This window comes from Strix uralensis, unplaced genomic scaffold (assembly GCF_047716275.1).
Source record: "Strix uralensis isolate ZFMK-TIS-50842 unplaced genomic scaffold, bStrUra1 scaffold_250, whole genome shotgun sequence".
Taxonomy (NCBI): Eukaryota; Metazoa; Chordata; class Aves; order Strigiformes; family Strigidae; genus Strix; species Strix uralensis.
The window spans coordinates 27,565-47,854 of NW_027436851.1; the positions used below are offsets into that span (position 1 = coordinate 27,565).

At 55.0% G+C, this 20,290-nt stretch overlaps 1 protein-coding gene across 2 annotated transcripts in view; it reads right to left on the bottom strand.

Moving 5' to 3' along the window:
• The window catches only part of BICRA (BRD4 interacting chromatin remodeling complex associated protein), a 34,739-nt gene that overhangs the window by 8,383 nt on the left and 6,066 nt on the right, over positions 1-20,290 (bottom strand). The window contains exons 2-6 of one of the 2 annotated variants that reach the window (XM_074857641.1): positions 10,180-10,225; positions 8,561-8,603; positions 8,053-8,118; positions 4,880-6,850; positions 336-959 (exon numbers count right to left, since the gene is read on the bottom strand). In XM_074857641.1, the coding sequence (XP_074713742.1) occupies positions 336-959; positions 4,880-6,850; positions 8,053-8,118; positions 8,561-8,603; positions 10,180-10,225 (2,750 nt within the window). The remainder of the gene's footprint in view (positions 1-335; positions 960-4,879; positions 6,851-8,052; positions 8,119-8,560; positions 8,604-10,179; positions 10,226-20,290) is intronic. The other variant, XM_074857642.1, reaches the window with a different exon arrangement.

Consider the following 20,290-nt stretch of genomic DNA (forward strand, 5'->3'; position numbering starts at 1 on the left):
GGAGAAGGCGATGCGCTTTGATTTTTTTGTCGCCGCAAACGCCGTTTTCCCCGGTTTTATTCCCAGATTTCCCCACAGGCAGCCAGGGAAGGCGCCTCCCCGCGGACACGCTCCACAGTGAAGGTGCTGGAGGTGGACGTAACCTGTGCCCCCGCAAAAAAAAAAAAAAATAAAAATACAACAAAAAAACCACTCGGGGCTGCGGCGAGGAAGCGGCGCCTGGTTCAGCTCCGCGGGGAGGAACCAGCCGGGGTTTTGCTTCTGATTTTGGGTTGAATTGGGGTGGGGGGGGGAGCTTGTGGCCGCGCGGGCTCCCCTCGACGGCGCTTAATTACCTGCTGGAACCTGTCCAGGATTTGCTTCGGCTGAGGAGCGGGGTTGGGGGCGGCCGGGAGGGTCGGGAATTGGTTTGGGACCATCGGGAAGTTCCGGGGTTGCTCCGTGGTTAAATGGAGAGTGTGGGTGGGAGTGGGGGGTTTGATTTGCCCCTGGGGGGGAAACTGCAGTTGGAAATGGGGGGAAGGAGCGTGTTGGGCCTCCGCTGGCGTCGGCAGCGGGACGGGGAGAGATGTCGGCGCGGGGGGTTCCGCCGGCGGCGGTTGGAAAGGGGGTTGGGAGGGGGGGCGCAAAGGGTGCTGCCCCCCCCCGAGGGGGGACGAGGCTAATTGGTTTTGGATGACGTAGAGGCCCGGCACGGGGGCTTGCGGGGTGCAGGAGCGGGAAAGCGGCTCCGAGGGGGGCCGGGAGAGGGTCTGAGGTTGGGAAGGGGGACGCGAGTGGGGACGGGATGGGGGGCGGGAGAGGGGTTGGGGTTGGGAAGGGGGACGGGAGGGGTGGGGGGATTGAATTTGGGGGAGGTGGGCGGCCGAGAGCTGCGGGCTCTCCCCCAGGGGAGGAGGAGGTAGCGAAGGGGACGGGGACGGGGAGGCTCCAGGGAGCTTCTGCTGCCCTGCGGGTAACTGCAACAGAGAAGGAAAGAGGCAGAAGTTAGTCCAGGCTCAGGAAGGAGTGTTTGCCCTCAGAGGTTGCCCACGGGCTACTGAAAGGGGCTGGCGGAGCCCCTCTGCCTCCTGCCCTAACGAGCCCCTTGCTCTGCCCTAACACCCCCCCCCTGGAGCCCCCCCGGCGCTTTTTAAAAGCATTTTTAGGGCCAGAAGAAGGGAAAAAGTGGCAGCAGGGCAGCTAGCCCAACCGCGCTCGGGCTTCCCAAACGGCTCCGCGTTAGCCCAGCGTGGGGCTCAGCCCTCCCAGCCTCCCTGGGAGACCGGGGGAAGAAGCGTTTTCTAGGTTTTTTTCCCCCAAAACGCCCTTATTGCTGCTCCCAGACTGGCTGGAGCGATGCTGGGATGCTCCCCGGCCTCCCTCCCCACCGCTGCAAATCTGAGGCTGCTGCTCCCCTGGGGAAGGGGATCCGTGACCAGGGGGTCCCCAGAGCCGGCTAACGAGGACTAATTAATGAGGGGACTAATTAACGTGAGAGGTTAATGTGAGTCCTCCCGCAGCGTCCCGTTGTTCAAAATTTCTGGGGAGGGATTCCCCCTCCGGGAGCTGCGTTCTGCCTCAAAATATCCCTTTTATCGCCGTTATGGGAGTTCCTAATGGCTACGGAAATAATGAATTTTGGGGGGAAAAATATAAAAATAATGAAACCTCTGTCAGGGCCCAAAAGGGAGAGGAAGAGGAGGAAAAGCAGCGCAGGGTGGCAGCAGCTGTCAGGGTTAGTGCAGGCAAGCGGGAGCAGCCGGAGCTCGGGGGGGGGGACGGACAGAGGGACGGGGGGGACGGGGGGACGGCGGGGGGTGGAGAGTGGCGGCCACGGTCTCCCGGAGCGCCCCCCCCCCCCCCCCGACTTTGGCCACAGCCCGGAGCCCCTGTGTGAGGGCTGAGAACACCCCCAGGCGGGCCACCAAACTGTGAATTTACCAGCTTTCGCTTAATTCTGCGCCGCGGGGGGGGGGCGGCGGGGGGGCGGGGGCATCGCCCAGCGCTCGAGCGCTTCTGCCCGCTCCCTCCTGCCCTGGCGAGCGGAGCCAACGCGGCCACTTCGCTCCAGGAGCAAAAAAACCCTTTCGCTGGCCACGCGGCGATCCGGTGGAGGAAACCGGACCTGGGGGAGAGGTTAAAAACTTTAAAAAAAAAAAAAAGACAAGGCGAAAAAGAAAAACGCCAGGAGATGCGTTGACGCTCCAGCGCGCGGTTTGTCGCTGCCGGGCTGTTTTTTCCTCCGGGTGCGGGGTATGTTTACGGGTCTTCCTCCTTCGCCTACCTCGTGCCACCTCCATTCGCGCGTTTTTCCCGGCTTCCGAAGGGAAAACCGCGGCCAGATGTACACGCTGAGGGCGGCTGAGGGCTGATGGGAGAGGCAGGAGGGTGTCGGCGAGGAGAAGAGCTCGCTCTGGAGGTGGCAGAGGGACTTTGCAGGGAGGCAGCGGGACGCGGCGCCTCTGACCCACAAAATCGCAGATTTAGGTACTTCCTGGGAAAAAAATCCTACTGGGAGGCAGAGGAGAAAAACCCCCGCGCCGCCACGGCCACGTGCTGAGGGCACCCGGCACCCAACCGGCGTCAAACGGCAAAGGCAGCACAGGGCCCAGGTTTCCTTATTCCCAGGGGGGTTTCTCTATTCCCAGGGGGGTCTCCCTATTCCCAGGGGGGGGTTTCTCCATTCCCAGGAGGGTCTCCCTGTTCCTGGGGGGGGGGTGGGTTTTCCCTATTCCCAGGGGGGTCTCCCTGTTCCTAGGGGGGGGGCGGTTTTCTCTATTCCCAGGAGGCTCTCCCTGATCCTTGGGGGGGGGGTGTTTCCCTATTCCCAGGGGTGTCTCCCTATTCCCAGGAAGGTTTCCCTATTCCCAGGGGGGGTTTCCCTATTCCCATGGGTTTTCCCTATTCCCAGGAGGGTCTCCCTGTTCCTAGAGGGGGGGGGGTTTCCCTATTCCCAGGGGGGTTTCCCTATTCCCAGGGGTGTCTCCCTATTCCCAGGGGGGGTTTCCCTATTCCCATGGGTTTTCCCTATTCCCAGGAGGGTCTCCCTGTTCCTAGAGGGGGGGGTTTCCCTATTCCCAGGGGGGTTTCCCTATTCCCAGGGGTGTCTCCCTATTCCCAGGGGGGGTTTCCCTATTCCCAGGGGTGTTTCCCTATTCCCAGGAGGGTCTCCCTGTTCCTAGGGGGGGGGGGTGTGTGCTTCCCTATTCCCAGAGGGGTTTCCCTATTCGTTTCCCTATTCCCAGGGGGGGTTTCCTCCATTTCCCAATCTCGGGGGGGGGGGATCGCTGACGTCTCCAACTGCCTTTGGTCCCCGGCACCCTCTGGGTTTTCCTGGGGCTGAAACCCCGGAGGCGACTTGTCACCCCTGAGCCTGACCCCCCACGGGCTGCATCCGTGCTCCTACTTACGCCAGAAGAGTTCAAAGGAGAATTTTAAAGCTTTGAAATAACCAGTGAAATAACTATTGAAATAACTGTAATAACCAGTGAACTAACGAGTGAACTAACGAGTGAACTAACCGCAGTAACTCCTGGAACAACGACAACAAGCCCAGCGCAGCGCTCGCTCTCCCCGTTCCCTCCCCGCCGGACGGGGCAGGCCCGGGCCCAGCGCCCACCTTCGCAAATACAAATTCCAGACTAAAACCCCCCAACGGGTCCAATCCGGCGTCCGAAACGTCACCGAAGGCTTCACCCGGCCGGGAGGAGACGGCACGGCCCGACCTTGACCCCCGGCGCCGCCGCGGCCTCTCGCCACGAGCGGCTGCTCGCCTTCTGCCCGGAGCTGCCCGATTCGTTAATTTTCGAGGTCTGACTCGAGCTAACGAGGGTCAAGAGCCCCGAGCGGGAAAGCAGGAGCGAGGCCACGGGCTGAGCTCGACCCCGCGCCGCAGACGGAGGCCGGGTCTGTGCCCACCCCTCTGCGGTGGCTTCGGCGACACGGAGGGACCCGTCACCGGCTCCTTGCTCCAAAGTCAAGGTCGTGGCACCGGCTACGCACAGAGCGGCCCCGCCCGCCACTCCCGGCGGCTTGGAATAAATTTAAAGACCTACTCGAGGGTGGGAATCACCCCACGATGGGAAGAGACAATGTCAAGACTTAAGGCTGTGCCTTGAGCCCCGCTCATCGCTCCTGGCAGCTTAAAATAAATTTAAAGACCTACTCGAGGGTGGGAATCACCCCACGATGGGAAGAGACAATGTCAAGACTTAAGGCTGCACCTTGAGCCCCGCTCATTGCTCCTGGAGGCTTGGAATAAATTTAAAGACCTACTCGAGGGTGAGAATCACCCCACGATGGGAAGAGACGATGTCAAGACTTAAGGCTGCGCCTTGAGCCCCACTCGCTGCTCCCGGAGGGTTGAAATAAATTTAAAGACCTACTCGAGGGTGGGAATCACCCCATGATGGGAAGAGACAATGTCAAGACTTAAGGCTGTGCCTTGAGCCCCGCTCATCGCTCCTGGCAGCTTAAAATAAATTTAAAGACCTACTCGAGGGTGGGAATCACCCCACGATGGGAAGAGACAATGTCAAGACTTAAGGCTGCACCTTGAGCCCCGCTCATTGCTCCTGGAGGCTTGGAATAAATTTAAAGACCTACTTGAGGGTGAGAATCACCCCACGACAGGAAGAGATGAAGTCAAAGACTTAAGGCTGCGCCTTGAGCCCCACTCATCACTCCCGGCAGCTTAAAATAAATTTAAAGACCTACTTGAGGGTGAGAATCACCCCACGATGGGAAGAGACAACATCAAGACATTAAGGCCACGCAGGGAGCGCTCCCGGCACGTGCAGCGCGCGAAGCAAGCGCAAAAACGGGGCTCTCAGAGCTCCCCCCACACTCTCCAAACACCCCACGGGCTACAAACGTGGCCGGGGGGGCTTGTACTTGCCTGCTGCAGGAACATCTGCATGGAGTCCTGGTTGATGACGGGTCCGGCGGCCGCCTGGCCCAGGATGATCTTCTCTGGGCTGGAGGCCAGGCTGGGGCTGGGCTGGGAAGTCCCTGGCTGCTGGGCGGGCGGCGGCGGAGGCGGCGGCGGGACGTTGAGCTGCAGCGGGGCGGGCGGTTGAGCGGCGGTTTGGACGGTGAGGATGGAGGATTGGTCGGTGGCGGGCAACAAGCTGGCTCCCGAGGCCGGTTGGGGCTGGCCGAGGCCCAGGCTCTGGCTAGTAGCCGAGGTTTGGATGCTGACGGCCTGGCCCAGGTTCTCGGTGGCGTTGAGCATGGCCACCTGGTTGGGTAACGTCACACCCTGGATCACCGTTTGGCCAGTTTGGCCTAAAGAAGTGGCTACGGAGGGTTGGCTTTGAGTGGTCAAACTGCCAGCCAAGGAAACGGGCATCTGGAAAAGCGCCGGCTGGCCCACTTGCCCGGGTTGGAGCTGGATGGGGGCCGAGAGGATGTGAGCGGTGCCGTGGGCGTTCTGGGAGGTGAGAACCTGGCCCAGGTTCAGCTGGCCGGCGATGTTCTGGTTGGTGAGGATCTGCGCCGGCAAAGCTTGGTTGGTGATCAGTTGCCCGCCGGGCCCTTGGCTCGTGATGATGTGGGCTTGCCCGCCGGGGTGCGAGGTGGTCAGGATTTGTCCCCCCATGTTTGCCGGCAAGGCGGAGAGCTGCTGCGGGAGCTGCACGGCGGAAGCCCCCGCCAGTTGCCCGGGGAGCAAGAACTGGTTTTGACCCTGCAGCATGGCCTGGGGGACGTGCTGCGCCGGGATGACGATGCTGCTGCTCTGGTTTAGCAGGTGGACGCTCATGGGTTTGCTGAGGGCTTGTTGCTGCGGCGGCGGCTGCTTGAAGACGTTGGCAGGGAGGCCCTGGGGGAAGCCCGACAGCACCACGTTCTGCCCGGGTTTGCCGGCCATGAAGGTCAAGTTCTGTTGGGCCTTTTGCTGCTGCAGGGCGGCTTCGTTCTGGATGGTCAAGGTGGTGTTGTTGGGGCCGAAGGGTTTGGGGGTGATCTGGTAGAGCTTCTGCTGCAGGACGCCGGCGGGTTTGGGTTGAATTGGGGTGGGCGTCCGGTGGATGATGACGTTCTGGGCCTGCACCAAAGGGCTGCTCAGGTTGGAGGTGACGGTGAGCGGTTGGGAGCCCTGGGTCCCCGAGACGTTGCCGAACATGGAGTTGCCGTTGAGCGTCGTGGTGGCCACCGTCGGTACGTTCTTTTGGATGACGAGGCCGGCGTTTTGCGGAGAAACCCCCGTGGAGGCCAGTGTGACCTGCTGCTGCTCGGGCGCCGTTTGGGTGATGTAGCTGCCCACTGGCATGGTGGCCACTCCCGAGGGCTGAACCTGCTTGGCGATGATCTGTTGGGCCGGCTGATTGATGGCCATCACTTGTTGGCCAACTACTTGGATAGGCCCGATGCCCAGTGTCCCCCCAGGGCTACCGTTGGGCAAACCCTGAAGATTAGAGATGGGTTGGATGGTGACGTTGCCCAACCCAACTTGTTGAAGGAAAGGTTGAACACTGATGGTTTTGTTGACCACCTCGGCGCCCACCGACTGCTGCACCAAAGCCTGGTGCGTCAGGACGGCGGGTTGCTGCAAGCCGATGAGGTCGGCGCCGCCAGAAAAGATCTGCGGGGCGCCGTCGGAGCCCGCCTGCACCACAGGCTGAAGGGTGGGCAACTGGAAAGAACCCAGATCCAGCTCGGCCTCAGCCTCCAGCGTCTGCTCGGTGATATTGGCCTCTTGAAGGCTCTGCTGGAGGATGTCGCAGGGTTGCTCCGAGTTGGGCAAGTTCGCCCCGGCGCTGGCCGGCGAGCCCAGGATGTCATCTTCCAAAAAATCGAGGTCCACGCTGGTGGTGGGTTGGCTCGGCTCAGTGCTCAGGTGGTTGCCAGAGGCCTCTTGGACGTGCAGCTGGCAAAGAGCGGGCGGAGGGGGAGAAAAAAAGAAGAAAGCGTTGAGCTCGAGCGCAGAAAAGGGCTTCTAGTCAACGGCTCTCGCGAGCCGAGCGGCCGGCAGGGCGAGCCCAAATCGACGCGCAGCATCGCTGGCGAGACGGGCCGGTCTCACGGATGGGCTAAAAACTCGGCCTTTTCGAGCGTTACGCCACAAAAAGTCAGAGCTCAGAGCTCATCCCTCCCTTCCCCGACTCGTAAAAACAAAAGCTGCTGTTGGGATGGGATTCCCAAATTTCCCAAAATTCCAGGATAACCCAGCCCTTTTCTTGGGGGAGATGAGCAAGCGGCAGCCCAGGGGACTTGGATGCGCTGCGGGGTGTTGCCCCACTATAGTGTCGGAAGGAATTGTTGTTTTTTTATTCCGTTATTTCCTGGAAGAACCGCGGAAATAAGAGAAAAAGCACCACGCGGCCTGTGCCGGCGTTTCGTAAAACACAGCTCTGCTCGGGGTTATAAAAATAAAATTCAAACAATCAAAGTAGAAGCGAACCTCGACCGCTAGGTGAAGGATAAAGCATCGGCAGCTTCACCTGAAATCTTTGTGAAAAATAAAGCGCAATGGAGGAAAAACATAAACAACAACAAAAAAATAATTAAAGACTCTTATTACAATGTAACTGGAAATAGAGAAAAAATAATAATAAAAAAAATCATGCTTGAATGGTATCCATGCAGAGTAACCCATGCTCGTGGGGGAAAAGGATAAAAAAAGAGGATTTTTAGCATTTAATTCCATTTTCCCTCCGCTGCGGCGGCGGGCGCAAGGCGAGGGAGCAACGGACAGAAACGGGGTTTTTCTTCACACCAAATTCTTTTTTTTTAAGAGTTCTCCCAAACGATCTTTGCCACCGCTGAGGCTGCAGCTTTCTCCGGCTCGGCCTCAGAGTTGGGTTTGGGATTTGTGTGTGAAAACGACTTTTCTCTCCCCCGGATGTACGTCGGGGTTATTTCTCGCTAAGTCTTGGGGAATAAGCCCTGCGTCCTGCCTTTTTTTGCTAGATTTGGGAAATGGATGAAAAACGAGCCTACGAAACACAAAAAAAAAAAAAAAAAACAACCAACAAAAAAAGGGAAAAAAAAGGAAAAAAAAAAAAGAACAAAAAAAGGGAAAGGTTTCTAAGCTGATGTTCCCCAAGCATAAATTAAAAAAATACATACCCCAGCACCTTCAAAAAAGGCACTGGCTGCATCTCCTGTGTTGTCCAGGAGATCATCACTGTCAATCTGTAATTAAAAAGATTTTATTTACTTTCTTTAGATATAGTACGAAAAAAAAAATTTAAAAAAAAATAATAAAAAAAAAATAAAAATGATTGCAGTTGGTGCTGGGCAGCCCCTGGGAATTGCTGAGCTCTGCCCCGGGGCAGCGGTGGGGCAACGTCCCTCCCCGTCCCCGTCTCCTGCCGGCAGGGACCCCAATTTGGCTCAAAATGCCCCAAAACCCGGCTGGTTGCTCCACACGGGCAGCAGCGGGAGCCGCCGGGCTGAGATTTGCCCCGGGGGCGCTCGGCCGGGGTCCTAAAAAGTCCTTAAAACCTAAAGGATGCTGAACTTGGGGGTTTGTTTCTTCAGTAAAAATTAATTTTTTTATATTTAAAAAAAAAAAATCAAGGAGGAGGTTGGTTTGTGTTAAATTTTTGGTGAATAGAACCGAGTCATCGCTCACCTTTTCGGATCCATGTAAAAAATCGTTCAAGGCCTGAGGATCGCTGGAAAACAACAGACGAAAGCGTTTAGGGGAGGCGCCACGTGACCCGCCGCGTGGTTCTCGTTAACGCCCCAACGTCCCCCCCGAAACGCTCGTTAACGCCCCAACGTCCCCCCCCCCCCCCGCCCCGAAACGCTCCCGAGCCACCGCGGCGGCGACGCTTCGGGGTCGAGACGCGTCGGGGTGGAGCTGGTTCCCTGTGCCCCGGTTAGTTCTGCCAAGCTCCCATCCCCAAAAGTTTCATCAGCGCAATAAAATTGGAGAATAAGCCAAAAATGGGCCGTTTGTCCAAAAAGAAAATAATTGTTTGGGCGCCCCGCTGAGGAGCTTCCCCGGTGGCGCAGGGTCGGAGCAACCAAAAAAGCCCCGATTGTTGGCAAAACCCCCGCGGGACGGGACTCGGTCACGTTAGAACCGGGACAAGCAAAACGCGGGACGCGCGGACGGTCTCTCCTCGTGGAAAACCTCCGGCACAGCCGCCCGGAGCCCTCCCAGCTCCCCCAACCCCCCCAAAACTCTCCCAGTTCCCCCCAAAACCCCTCTAAACTCTCTCAGCTCCCCCAAAACTTCCCCCAAACCCCTCTCAGCTTCCCCACCCCCCACCCCCCAAACTCTCTCAGCTCCCCCAAACTATCCCTGGAGCCCTCCCAGCTCCCCCCAAACCCCCCTAAACTCTCCCAGCTCCCCCCAAACCCCCCTAAACTCTCCCAGCTCCCCCCCAAACCCTCCCAAAACTCTCTCAGCTCCCCCAAACTATCCCTGGAGCCCCCCCAGCTCCCCCCAAACCCCCCTAAACTCTCCCAGTCCCCCCCAAACCCTCCCAAAACTCTCCCAGCTCTCCCAAAACTCTCTCAGCTCCCCCAAAACCCCCCTAAACTCTCCCAGCTCCCCCCCAAACCCTCCCAAAACTCTCTCAGCTCCCCCAAACTATCCCTGGAGCCCCCCCAGCTCCCCCAAAACCCCCCTAAACTCTCCCAGTTCCCCCAAACCCTCCCAAAACTCTCCCAGTTCCCCCCAAACCCTCCCAGCTCCCCTAAAACTCTCCCAGTTCCCCCCAAACCCTCCCAAAACTCTCCCAGCTCCCCCAAAACTCTCTCAGCTCCCCTAAAACTCTCCCAGCTCCCCCCAAACCCCCCTAAACTCTCCCAGTCCCCCCCAAACCCTCCCAAAACTCTCCCAGCTCCCCCCAAACCCTCCCAAAACTCTCCCAGCTCCCCCCAAACCCTCCCAAAACTCTCCCAGCTCCCCCCAAACCCTCCCAGCTCCCCCGAAACTCCATAAAACTCACCCGGTTCCCCCAAAACCCTCCCAGCTCCCCCAAACCCCCCCAAACCCTCCCAGCTCCCCTACCTCCCCCCCCCCCAAAACCCTCCCAGCTCCCTCAAACCCCCCGCTCAGGTGGGGTTCGTACATCTGCAGCGCCTCTGGGACGCTCCGGGGTGGGGTGGGGGGGGCGTTTGGCTCTGGGGGACCCACCCCGACACTGGAGAAGCCCTGGGGATGCGTCTACAGACCAGAACCCCCCCTCCCATCCCCGCGTTGTCCCCCCAGAATTCGGGAGCCGCGGTGCTACTCACCAAATTACATCTAGCAAGCACCGGCCGTCTTCATCATCCATGTCAACTGCAAAGAGGGGACAGAGACGTCAGGAGGGAGCTGGGGGCTGCTCCTCGCTCCCCAACCCCGCCCCACCAAGCCCCGAGGAGGATGAGGATGATGCTGACGCCGCCGTCCCGTCGCTGGATCGATTTTGCCGGCGGCTCTCCCAACCCCGGGCTTGGGTTTACACCCCAAAACCCAAACCCGGTGGGTTTTTGGTTTGTTTTGGGCAACGGTGACCGGGCGACCCCGGCTGTGACATCGGGAGGCGAATCCCGGCACCTGCACAACTTGGGGATGCCTCTTCTTGAAAAAAAATCCCATTTTTACATATTTTTAGCCCTAAACTTCCACTGTGGCAAAACGTACCCGGAGGCGTTTCACTTCAAACAGGTGGAATCGAGGATTTTTTCCGCCGATAACCTGAGACTTGGCACCCGGCCACCTCCTCGCAAACCCGTTTTTAACGGCCAGGTCTGGCAAACGGTGGGGGTTTGGTGGTTTTTTTTTTTACTTTTTTTTTTTTTGGTGTTTCCCCCTTTTTCCCTCAGATCTGCTCCACAGCTGAGGTCCGGGCAGGGTTTGTATGAAACTCCCTAATGAGACTCAACTAATAAAAATCACAGAGGAGGAGAGATGGAGGGGGGGGGGGGGGGGGGGGGGGGGGGGTGGGGATAAAAGTCAGCTACCTCAGAAGACCGTAAAAAAAAATTTAAAAAATGGGGGAAACTCGCTGCGGGATAAACACCCCTTTAACGGGCTGAAGTTCAGGGGTTTGAACAATCCGACTGCAAAATTATTTTCAGGATGCAAATGAATCATCTAAATACACCAGCAAAACTCAACTAATTACCCCGGAGCAGACCGTAAGCGGGGGAGCGCACCCCGAGAACACGCTGCTGCCGCCTCGGTTGATTTTTCCGCTCTTTCAGGAGCTCTGCTGAGTATTTAGGAACACCGAAGCAATTCCAGAAATAACAGGTTTTTTTTTTTCTCCCCCCCCCCGAGTTCCAGCCAAAATTCTCCCTGAGGTGGCAGAGCATCTGGGACAGGAGGAAAAACCAAAAAATTGGAGAAATGACAGTGATCAAACGGGTTTGAGGGAAAACAAAAAAATTGGAGAAATTACGGTGATTAAACGGGTTTGAGGGAAAACCAAAAAAATTGGAGAAATTACGGTGATTAAATGGGTTTGAGGGAAAATAAAAATTAGAGAAATTACGGCGAGGAAAACCAAAAATTATAGAGAAATTACGGCGATCAAACGGGTTCAAGGAAAAACAAAAAAACTGGAGAAATTACAGTGATCAAACAGGTTTGAGGGAAAATCAAAAAAATTGGAGAAATTACGGCGAGGAAAACCAAAAAATTAGAGAAATTACGGCGATCAAACGGGTGCAAGGAAAAACAAAAAAACTGGAGAAATGACAGTGATCAAATGGGTTTGAGGGAAAACCAAAAAAATTGGGAGAAATTACGTGATTAAATGGGTTTGAGGGAAAATAAAAATTAGAGAAATTACGGCGAGGAAAACCAAAAAATTAGAGAAATTACAGCGAGGAAAACCAAAAAATTAGAGAAATTATGGCGATCAAACGGGTTCAAGGAAAAACAAAAAAACTGGAGAAATGACAGTGATCAAACCGGTTTGAGGGGAAATCAAAAAAATTGGAGAAATTACGGCGAGGAAAACCAAAAAATTAGAGAAATTACGGCGAGGAAAACCAAAAAATTAGAGAAATTACAGCGAGGAAAACCAAAAAATTAGAGAAATTACGGCGATCAAACGGGTTCAAGGAAAAACAAAAAAACTGGAGAAATGGCAGTGATTAAACGGGTTTGAGGGAAAACCAAAAAAATTGGAGAAATAACAGATTTGCTACCGGATTCGTTTCGCTGCTGGACTTGACGCATCTTCCCCGTTGTCGAGGCGGAACGACACCAAGACGTACCCGTAACCCCAAGCGGGTGATCAACCGGTGACCCGAAACGGCCCATTTTCACCCCTTTTTAACCCAAAACAATCCCCTCCCTGGGCTGGTTTCATTGCAAACACCAACTCTCTCAACCTCCAGCAGCTCTACCGCAGGAGGACGGCGCCTGCTCTCCGCCTCCCCCCAGCCACGCCCACTCGCTAGATATTATTTTTCACTTATTTTTACCCCCAAAAATACCTTTATCGCAAGGATTTTACGACGCATTTAAAACTCTCTTGGGTTTTAAATTTTGAACCTCACCGTGGCCTTTTTCTCTTTTCAAATACGAGGTCACAGGGGAACGGGAGCGTTTCACGGGCGTTAACTCTGCGCCCGGGGAATTGTATTTGAGGCTCTTCAATAAAAAAAACCAAAAAGGGTTAATTTTAATTATTCTTTAAGTGGAGTTCGTTTGAATTATTCTTTAAGTGGGAAGGTACCACCACCCTGAAAAATGTAAAAACCGCTGTTGTTACTTTGCTTCACAAGAGCTTTTATATAAAAAACCACACGTTTTCATGGTTTCCCCTCCCCAAACTTCTAGAATTCCCTTTTCCCCGTTGTTTTTGCCACTTAAAAGAAGGATTTTGCCAACGTTCCGTGACAGGGATGAGCACGAGAAATCCTGGAAACGCTTTCAAACTTTAACCCGGGCGCTGTTCCGCGAGGAACGTGGCAAACCCGCGAGCGGAGGGAAATCTGGGAATCTAAAATAATTTTTTAAAAAATGAAAAAAAGGTCAAAAGAAGCATTATGGGCGTTATTTCACGTCCGAGTCACGCTCGTAACGCCGCTCCGGGGGGCAGGTTCCAAAAACAAGCCGACGAGCTTCGAGCGAACCCCGCCGCGACTCTTTTCCCCTCAAAATAAAGATAATTTTAAGGATTTGATCCCATTTTGACGCCCCCCTAGCGTGGTGTCAGCCCGGGAGGGTTCAGCGTTCGACGCGCACACACGCGGTTCCGACCGCGCTTTGTGAATAATTTTGAAAAATTACGGTAAAACACGCGGCGCTTTCACTCGCAAGTCGCCTTCGGCGAGGCGGTTTCTTTCTGTTTAGTAAAACACAGCAAAACGAGGGGGAAAAAAAGCTGCTTTTGGCGTTACCACCTCACATTTATTTTAACCAGCGACGTGCAAAATCACGTCGGCGCAAGAAATTCGCGGAAAGGCAGCCAGGACGCGCCGCTCTTCACGGCACCGAGGAACCTTCCCGACGCCCAGCGACGTTCTCCAGCCCCGTTTTCCTTCCACGCTTGAGCGACGTTTTGTTTACGGCACCGCAGGAGAACATATTTTTGGCAAAAGCTCTGTTTTAAGCGTTTCAGTAACAGCTGTGCCGAACCGCCGGCGACAACATCAGACGCCGCAGCGGCTCCGGCGGCTGCTCGCCCCGCTCCACACCGGGGGATGCTTTGTGCCAACAGCCGTCGTGACTCGGTTTTATTACACCGTAAGGCTCAACGTCGGCTTATTTTTAGACCCCGCGCGGTCAAGACGCTGCGAAAGGGCGGGGAGAAGCTTTTCGCCGCCGTAAATGAACTCGACGTCCCGGCGAAGACAGGAAAATGGGGAGACGAGGGGAAGTTTCCCTTCACAGAATCATCGGGGTTGGAAAAGCCCTTGGAGCTCCTCCAGCCCCACCATGAACCTCCCCCTGACCGTTCCCAACTGCCCCAGATCCCTCAGCGCTGGCTCAACCCGACTCTTCAACCCCTCCAGGGATGGGGACTCCCCCCCTGCCCTGGGCAGCCCATTCCAACGCCCAACAGCCCCTTCTGCAAAGAAATCCTTCCTAAGAGCCAGTCTGACCCTGCCCTGGCGCAGCTTGAGGCCATTCCCTCTTGGCCTGCCGCTGGGTCCTTGGCTCAAGAGACTCCTCCCCCCTCTCTGCACCCTCCTTTCAGGGAGTTGCAGAGGGCCAGGAGGTCTCCCCTCAGCCTCCTCTTCTCCAGACTAAACCCCCCCAGTTCCCTCAGCTGCTCCTCCTAAGACTTGTTCTCTGGATCCTTCACTAGTTTCGTTCTTCTCTGGCCACATTCCAGCACCTCAATGGCCTTTTTGGGGTGAGGAGCCCCAAAACTGAACCCACTCATCGAGGGGCGGCCGAGCACAGGGGTGAGATCCCTTCCCTGTCCCTGCTGGCCACGCTAGGGCTGATACAAGCCAGGATGATGCCATTGGCCTTCTTGGCCACCTGGGCACAGCGCTGGCTCGTTATCCATCAATCACCCCCCAGGTCCCTCTCTGACTGGCAGCTCTCCAGCCACTCCTCCCCCAGCCTGTAGCCCTGCTGGGGGTTGTTGTGGCCCAAGGGCAGCACCCGGCCTTTGGCCTTAGTGAAACTCCTCCCGTTGGGCTCAGCCCATCGCTCCAGCCTGGCCAGGTCTCTCTGCAGAGCCTCCCTACCCTCGAGAGATCAACACTCCCACCCAACTGGGTGTCATCTGCAAACTGACTGAGGGGGCACTCGATCCCCTCGTCCAGACCATCGATAAAGATGTTAAACAGGAGTGGCCCCAAAACCCAGCCCTGGGGGACACCACTCGTGACCGGCCGCCAACCGGATTTAACTCTGTTCCCCACCACTCTTTGGGCCTGGACATCCAGTTTTTGACCCCGCAGCAGAGGCCGTGTCCTTAATTCCCAGATTATTCCCATCAGGAAAAGCAACACACCCCCCCCCAAAAAAATCAATCCAGGCAGGACCCACAGAGCATGGGCACCCCAAAAGTGAACAGACTTTGGGATTTCAGCCCACTGTTGGCAAACAGGGAAGAAAAGAGCCCGCGGCATCGTGGGAGCACAATTTCCCCCTCGGATGTGCCCAAACTTTTGGTGTTTGGTGGCAAAACCAGCCCAGCAGGTCACTCCCCCCACCTCGGCAGAGGCTGCAAGGCCGCGTTTCACTTTCACCCTGAGGAACCGTTTCCTGACGGCTCGTTCCCGGCCAGCGAGGGGGGCCCGGGGCAGAGGGATCCCCCCCACCCCGGGAGGCAACGGGGCAAGAACCCAAGGCGGCGGCGACAGGGAGTCCCGGCTGCCTAATTCTTAATTATTCTTTGGTTTATCATATTTAAGACGCTACAATTGTTGCTCCTCTGTGATTTCGCTTCCCTTCGTAATTAGAGATAACGATTAGAACGTTATTTTGTATCATCCCAGGAGCGGCTGCAATAACTTTGGGAAGCCGGAGCCAGCCCAAGACAAGGCGCCCAGCGCGGCCGCCGGCCTTGACGCCGAAACGCCACGGATCACCTGCACGAGGCCCGGGGCAAACGGGGCTTCCGAGCCCAGGAGCCGCTCAGGCCGCAGCACGGGGGTGAAAAAAGGCTCAGCCTACCAAGGAGCGGTTTTTAGAGGGAGGTATGAACGGCGTTGCAAGGGCAAGTCGTGGCTAATTGCGATCTACGGCTCATGAAAGAACCAAAAATGACCAGAGCACCTCGCGGAAAGGCTTTTCCCTCTGAAGGGAAATTAAGATTGATTAGGACGAGCCCGGCTGGCGCAGGAGGCCCAGCGCAATCGCTGCTCCTGCCGGCACCGGGCGCACAAACCTTCCTCCCACGAGACTATTTCGTAGTCTGCTCTGCCCAGGGAGCAGCGGCCTCCAGAAAACAGAAATAAGTCACAATTTAAAGACGGACAAGGTAAAATGTGAAAAAGTTTCGGTGAAATTTAGTTTCCTGCCTAACAGGCCGAGCGTCTCTGCTCCAGCTTTACGAAATGAGCCGAGGCTGGGGTTTTCTCGCCACGTTCGGTCCCACAAGGTCAACGTCACGCGGGGAATGGAGGAGCGGGGCGCGCGGGGGACGCCCGGAGCCAGTAAGGAAGCGCACAAAAAAAATAATCACCAAGGCTCGGGCTTAAACTCCGGGCAGCGTTTTAGAGCAGGTGGAGAAGTAGAATTGACGCCGACGCAGCGCGGCCGTCCCTGAGCAGGGGACGTCCCCCACCCGCGCTCTCCAGACAAAATAAATACCGTTAAAACGCACATCCATGACTCAAAAAGCCTTAAAAAATAATTTTAAGGGGATCCGGCCGGTGCGCAAAATGTAATTTTCAGGAGCTGCTGAAGTCACTTCAGAAAGTCTTACTCACGTTGAGCAAACGGTTTTTTTTCCTTCCAGACAGAATCCCTTTCATTCTCTCCACGTTTTGTGCTCTCACCGCAGAATAAGCTCGAATTACGCCCAGCGCACAGAGTTTATATCCTCACCACCAATTAAATGTTTTCTTTTCGGTTTTTCGGTTTTATTAACGTTTGCTTTTATTCCTTCGGTTCTCTCAGGCTTCCTCTTACCCGGGTCATTGATAAAAACACGCGAGAAGCCCCCGAAGACCAGGGGCTGCTACGCGCAGCTTCCAAACGGGTGGAAAACCAAATTTTTTTTTTTCCTCAGCGAGGAAAACCAAACTGAAAAAGGATCAGGGAAGAGCCGGCAGAGGATACCCACACCCGCGGGTGGGTTTACACGCAGCGGCGGCAGCGAGGGAAGTCCCAAATCTTTCCTCAGCACGTTTTTTTCCCCAGCATCGATCGTGAATTTATCACCAGCCTCCTGAGAGGACGGCGACCGGGGACGCAACGCGCTCAACCCAGAGCGCCCGCTGAAGTTTCTCATCCCCCAAACGGGTCGTTTTGGGAGGTTTTTGCTCATTTCCAGCCTCGACGGCCAAAAGTTATTCCCGTGCCCTTGGCAAAGCTCCACGGGAATCACCACAAGTTCCCCTCGGAGGGACGACCCGCTCGGGAGCTTCACCGAAACGGAGATAATTTTCATTGTTTATACAGGATGAACCCCGGAATCACGAGACCAAAATTAAATCAAGCAGCAGGCTGCTCCTGACGCCGTGAGAGGGTCTACGAGGGGCTCGGTTACTGTCCCTCCTGATGGAAACCCCTATTTGGCTTTAAATCACCGTTAATTGAACTTCTGGACTTCTTCCAGGGTTGAGGACATGCAGTTTATGCTCTAGAAGGGGGAAAAAAAAAAAAAACCCTAAAATACCTATTTTTGACAGCTCAAGGCACACTGATAAATCGTGGAGCAACAATGGGAATCACACGCGTGGGGATGGAAAAGGAAACAGCCCCCATTTCGCCAGTATCCTCCTCTTTTTCTGGCATCCCGGGAGATTTATCTATTATGCAAAAAAAAAAAAAAAAAAAAGGTGCGCTGAGTGGGTGAGGAGGGCAAACCCGGCAACAAGAAAAGCATCTTCCGGGGAAACAAGCTGGAAATGATCGTTTCTGAGGGATTTGCAGAGTCTGCGAGAATCCCGCCGGGAATCGAGGAAATCTCCATTTCAATGCCGGGGACCCGCAGGAACGCCGCGGCCTCTCCCAGCTGCTTTCTGCGGGTTTAAGGGATTCCTCCCCAAAATCCACCCGGTGCTCACGTTTCCAAGCAAACCAACCCCTAACCCAGCAAGTAAATCCACGGATGTTTTATTTTCGCGGTACTATTAAATATTTGAAATATAAACAGTTCCCCGTATTTTTTTTTTAATTTTTTTTTTTTTTCCCCCCTCGCAGAGACTTAAAAAAGGAAACAGCCAAACAGCCCAGATTCTGAACATACCACCGACAAGTGGCTATTTTTAACAAACTCCGAATCGGCGCTCCCACATTTTGCTGCTCTCCCAAGGATTTAACCCCAACGCGTTTTAGTTTCGCCGCGTTCATCTCGATCCGGTCGATTCCATCAATCCGACCGTAATTAAAAGGCGACCGTCACCTGCGTCGGGTTCTGCATGAAACACCCTCACGGAGCGAAAACTCCCTGGTCGTTTGGGAGATGTCGTTTAACGGGAATAAACGGGGGGTAAACCGGAGCCCAATCGTGGCAATTAGGGCTCCGCACAGCGCCCAAGACGTAATAAAACACCATTTTGACGCGTGACAGGAACAAAAGCCCCTGCTTGGAGCACACCTCCAGGTTGAGGTGTTTACTGACGCTATTTATTCGCAAAAAAAAAAAATAAAAGGCGTTGGAGGCAGCTGGGCACAGCCCTGGCCTTCCCTCCCCTTTCTCCCGCCTCGGAATAACCCTCGTTAGCCTCAGCGTGGCTGGGACCTCCTCAAGAGCGCTCGTGTTTTATTAACCTCTCGCTTTTGCCAACTCCCACTACGGACAGGACAGAGGATACAGAACGTTCACACTGTGAAGGGTAAAACCCCGGCAGGACGGGGACACCCGCGTAGCCCCGCGAGGTCATAAACCCCCCAAAATGCCATGGGGGGGGGGGGGTGTTCACCAGCAACGGGTCCACACTGAGGCTTGAGGAGCCTCAACTCAAGTGAGAACCCAAAATCCAGGCGCTCGAGCGCCGCCGGATTTCAAAACCAACCCCCCCAAATCCTTCCTGGCTTCTGGAATTCCTTAAAACCCTCGAAGGCGAAGCCTGATTTCCCCCTCGCTGTTCATCTCCTCGCTGGTAAAAGGCCCGAGTAGCTTCTTTTGGCTGCGAGCGGCGCCGAGGATGCAGCGTGCTGTCATGGAGACCAGGCTGCTGGGATGCACAACTGACCCCCTCAACGCAGCCCCACCTCCCCGCCCCCAACAACCCACGCCGGGGGGGGCCCCCCAAAGCCCGCCGAGACGCACCCCAAGAGCCTTTTTCAGTTCCGAACACAAATCAGCGGGGAAAAGCGGCGCCTGCCGTTGCGCTCCGAAGTGCTGAAAAGCTTATAAATAAGATTATAAATTGTATAAATAAGATTATAAATTGTATAAATAAGATTATAAATTGATAAGAAATAGGGGGGGCGGCGTTTTTCTGGATTTACTGGGAGTTGGAAGCACATATCCCCGACCGCTTCCCGAAGGGGGACGGGACGCCCCTCTCAGACGGGCTGCGACGCCAAAAAAACCCCAAATATTCCCCCAAAATAGATAAAAGAGTATTTTCTCTTAAAAATATCTTAAAAGATATTTTCTCATCAGGGAGAGCGACGCCGGCAGCGTGAGCCGGCGGGATTTGACGTTTTCGAATCATTCACCAGATCCTCGCTGATTTTCCACCACCAACTGGTCACCATCCCCTTTTAACACATTTTCAAGGAGAACTTACGACTTTTCCATCAAGGAAAACTGGAAACACACTTTTTTTTTTTTTTCCCCCCCGCCCCGAGTGAAAGCATTAAGATGGGAATTCCCTGCAGTAAAACTTCCTACCCGTAAGGAAAAGCAGCAGCTCCTGCAGCGGAGCCGGAGAGTTTGAACATATCAAGCCTCACGCAGGACCTAGAGAACAGGGAAAAATATTTAAAATTTCCCAGAAACGGCCCAAATTTGTGTATATCCTCTAAAATGAATCGGCCTAACCTCTCCTCGGTTAACAAGCAGCTCGAAAAGAGGGGTGCACAAACCAGCCCCTCCCCGTCGCCGCAGCTTAATTCACACACACGCTCTGGCCGTGGGTCCCGGTACCGTTTTTCTGCTGTTTTTGTAACAAAAAAAACCACCCCAGTTTGCACATTCTGGAAATTGATGCTTAGTCTGAATAATTGCGCTGATGATTTTAGCAGTTCTGTTATCAGCTACAGCAGCTGATAGTTAAATTGTAAGTTTTCCGATGCGCTGATTTATAAACATTATATTCCAGCTGACTATCTAGAAATATAAACCCAGGAGGATAATAAACAAGTTATAATTGGTTTTGCCTGTCATCATTTTCCGACAATCTAGAAGTTAGCACAAAATTGCAAAAGCTGTCGCTCCCCGTGACAAAAAACCCGGGAAGCAGCGTTTTGCAGTGAATTAGACCCAAATTCCCCCCGTGCTGTGACATACGCTGGTACAATTATACCCATTTTACAGACGGCAGCACTTCTAAACTGGCACCAGGAATTCCGGTTCTCAGCTTCCCCTGAAACCGGAGGGCTCGATTTCCTCGGGTTCCACCGACAAAAAGCAGGGAAACTCCCTGTTTTTCCTAGAAAAGGGGCGACTACGCATTTTTGACCGGACTCCAGGAGTTCCAATCCCACGAATCTCGAGTAAACAAGTGACCGAGGTTACGTTTTTTCGCACTGAGCATTCTCGTAGGAAACTCCGGAGACGCTCGTCGTCTTCCCATCTGCTCCTGCGCCACCACGAGCTTTCAA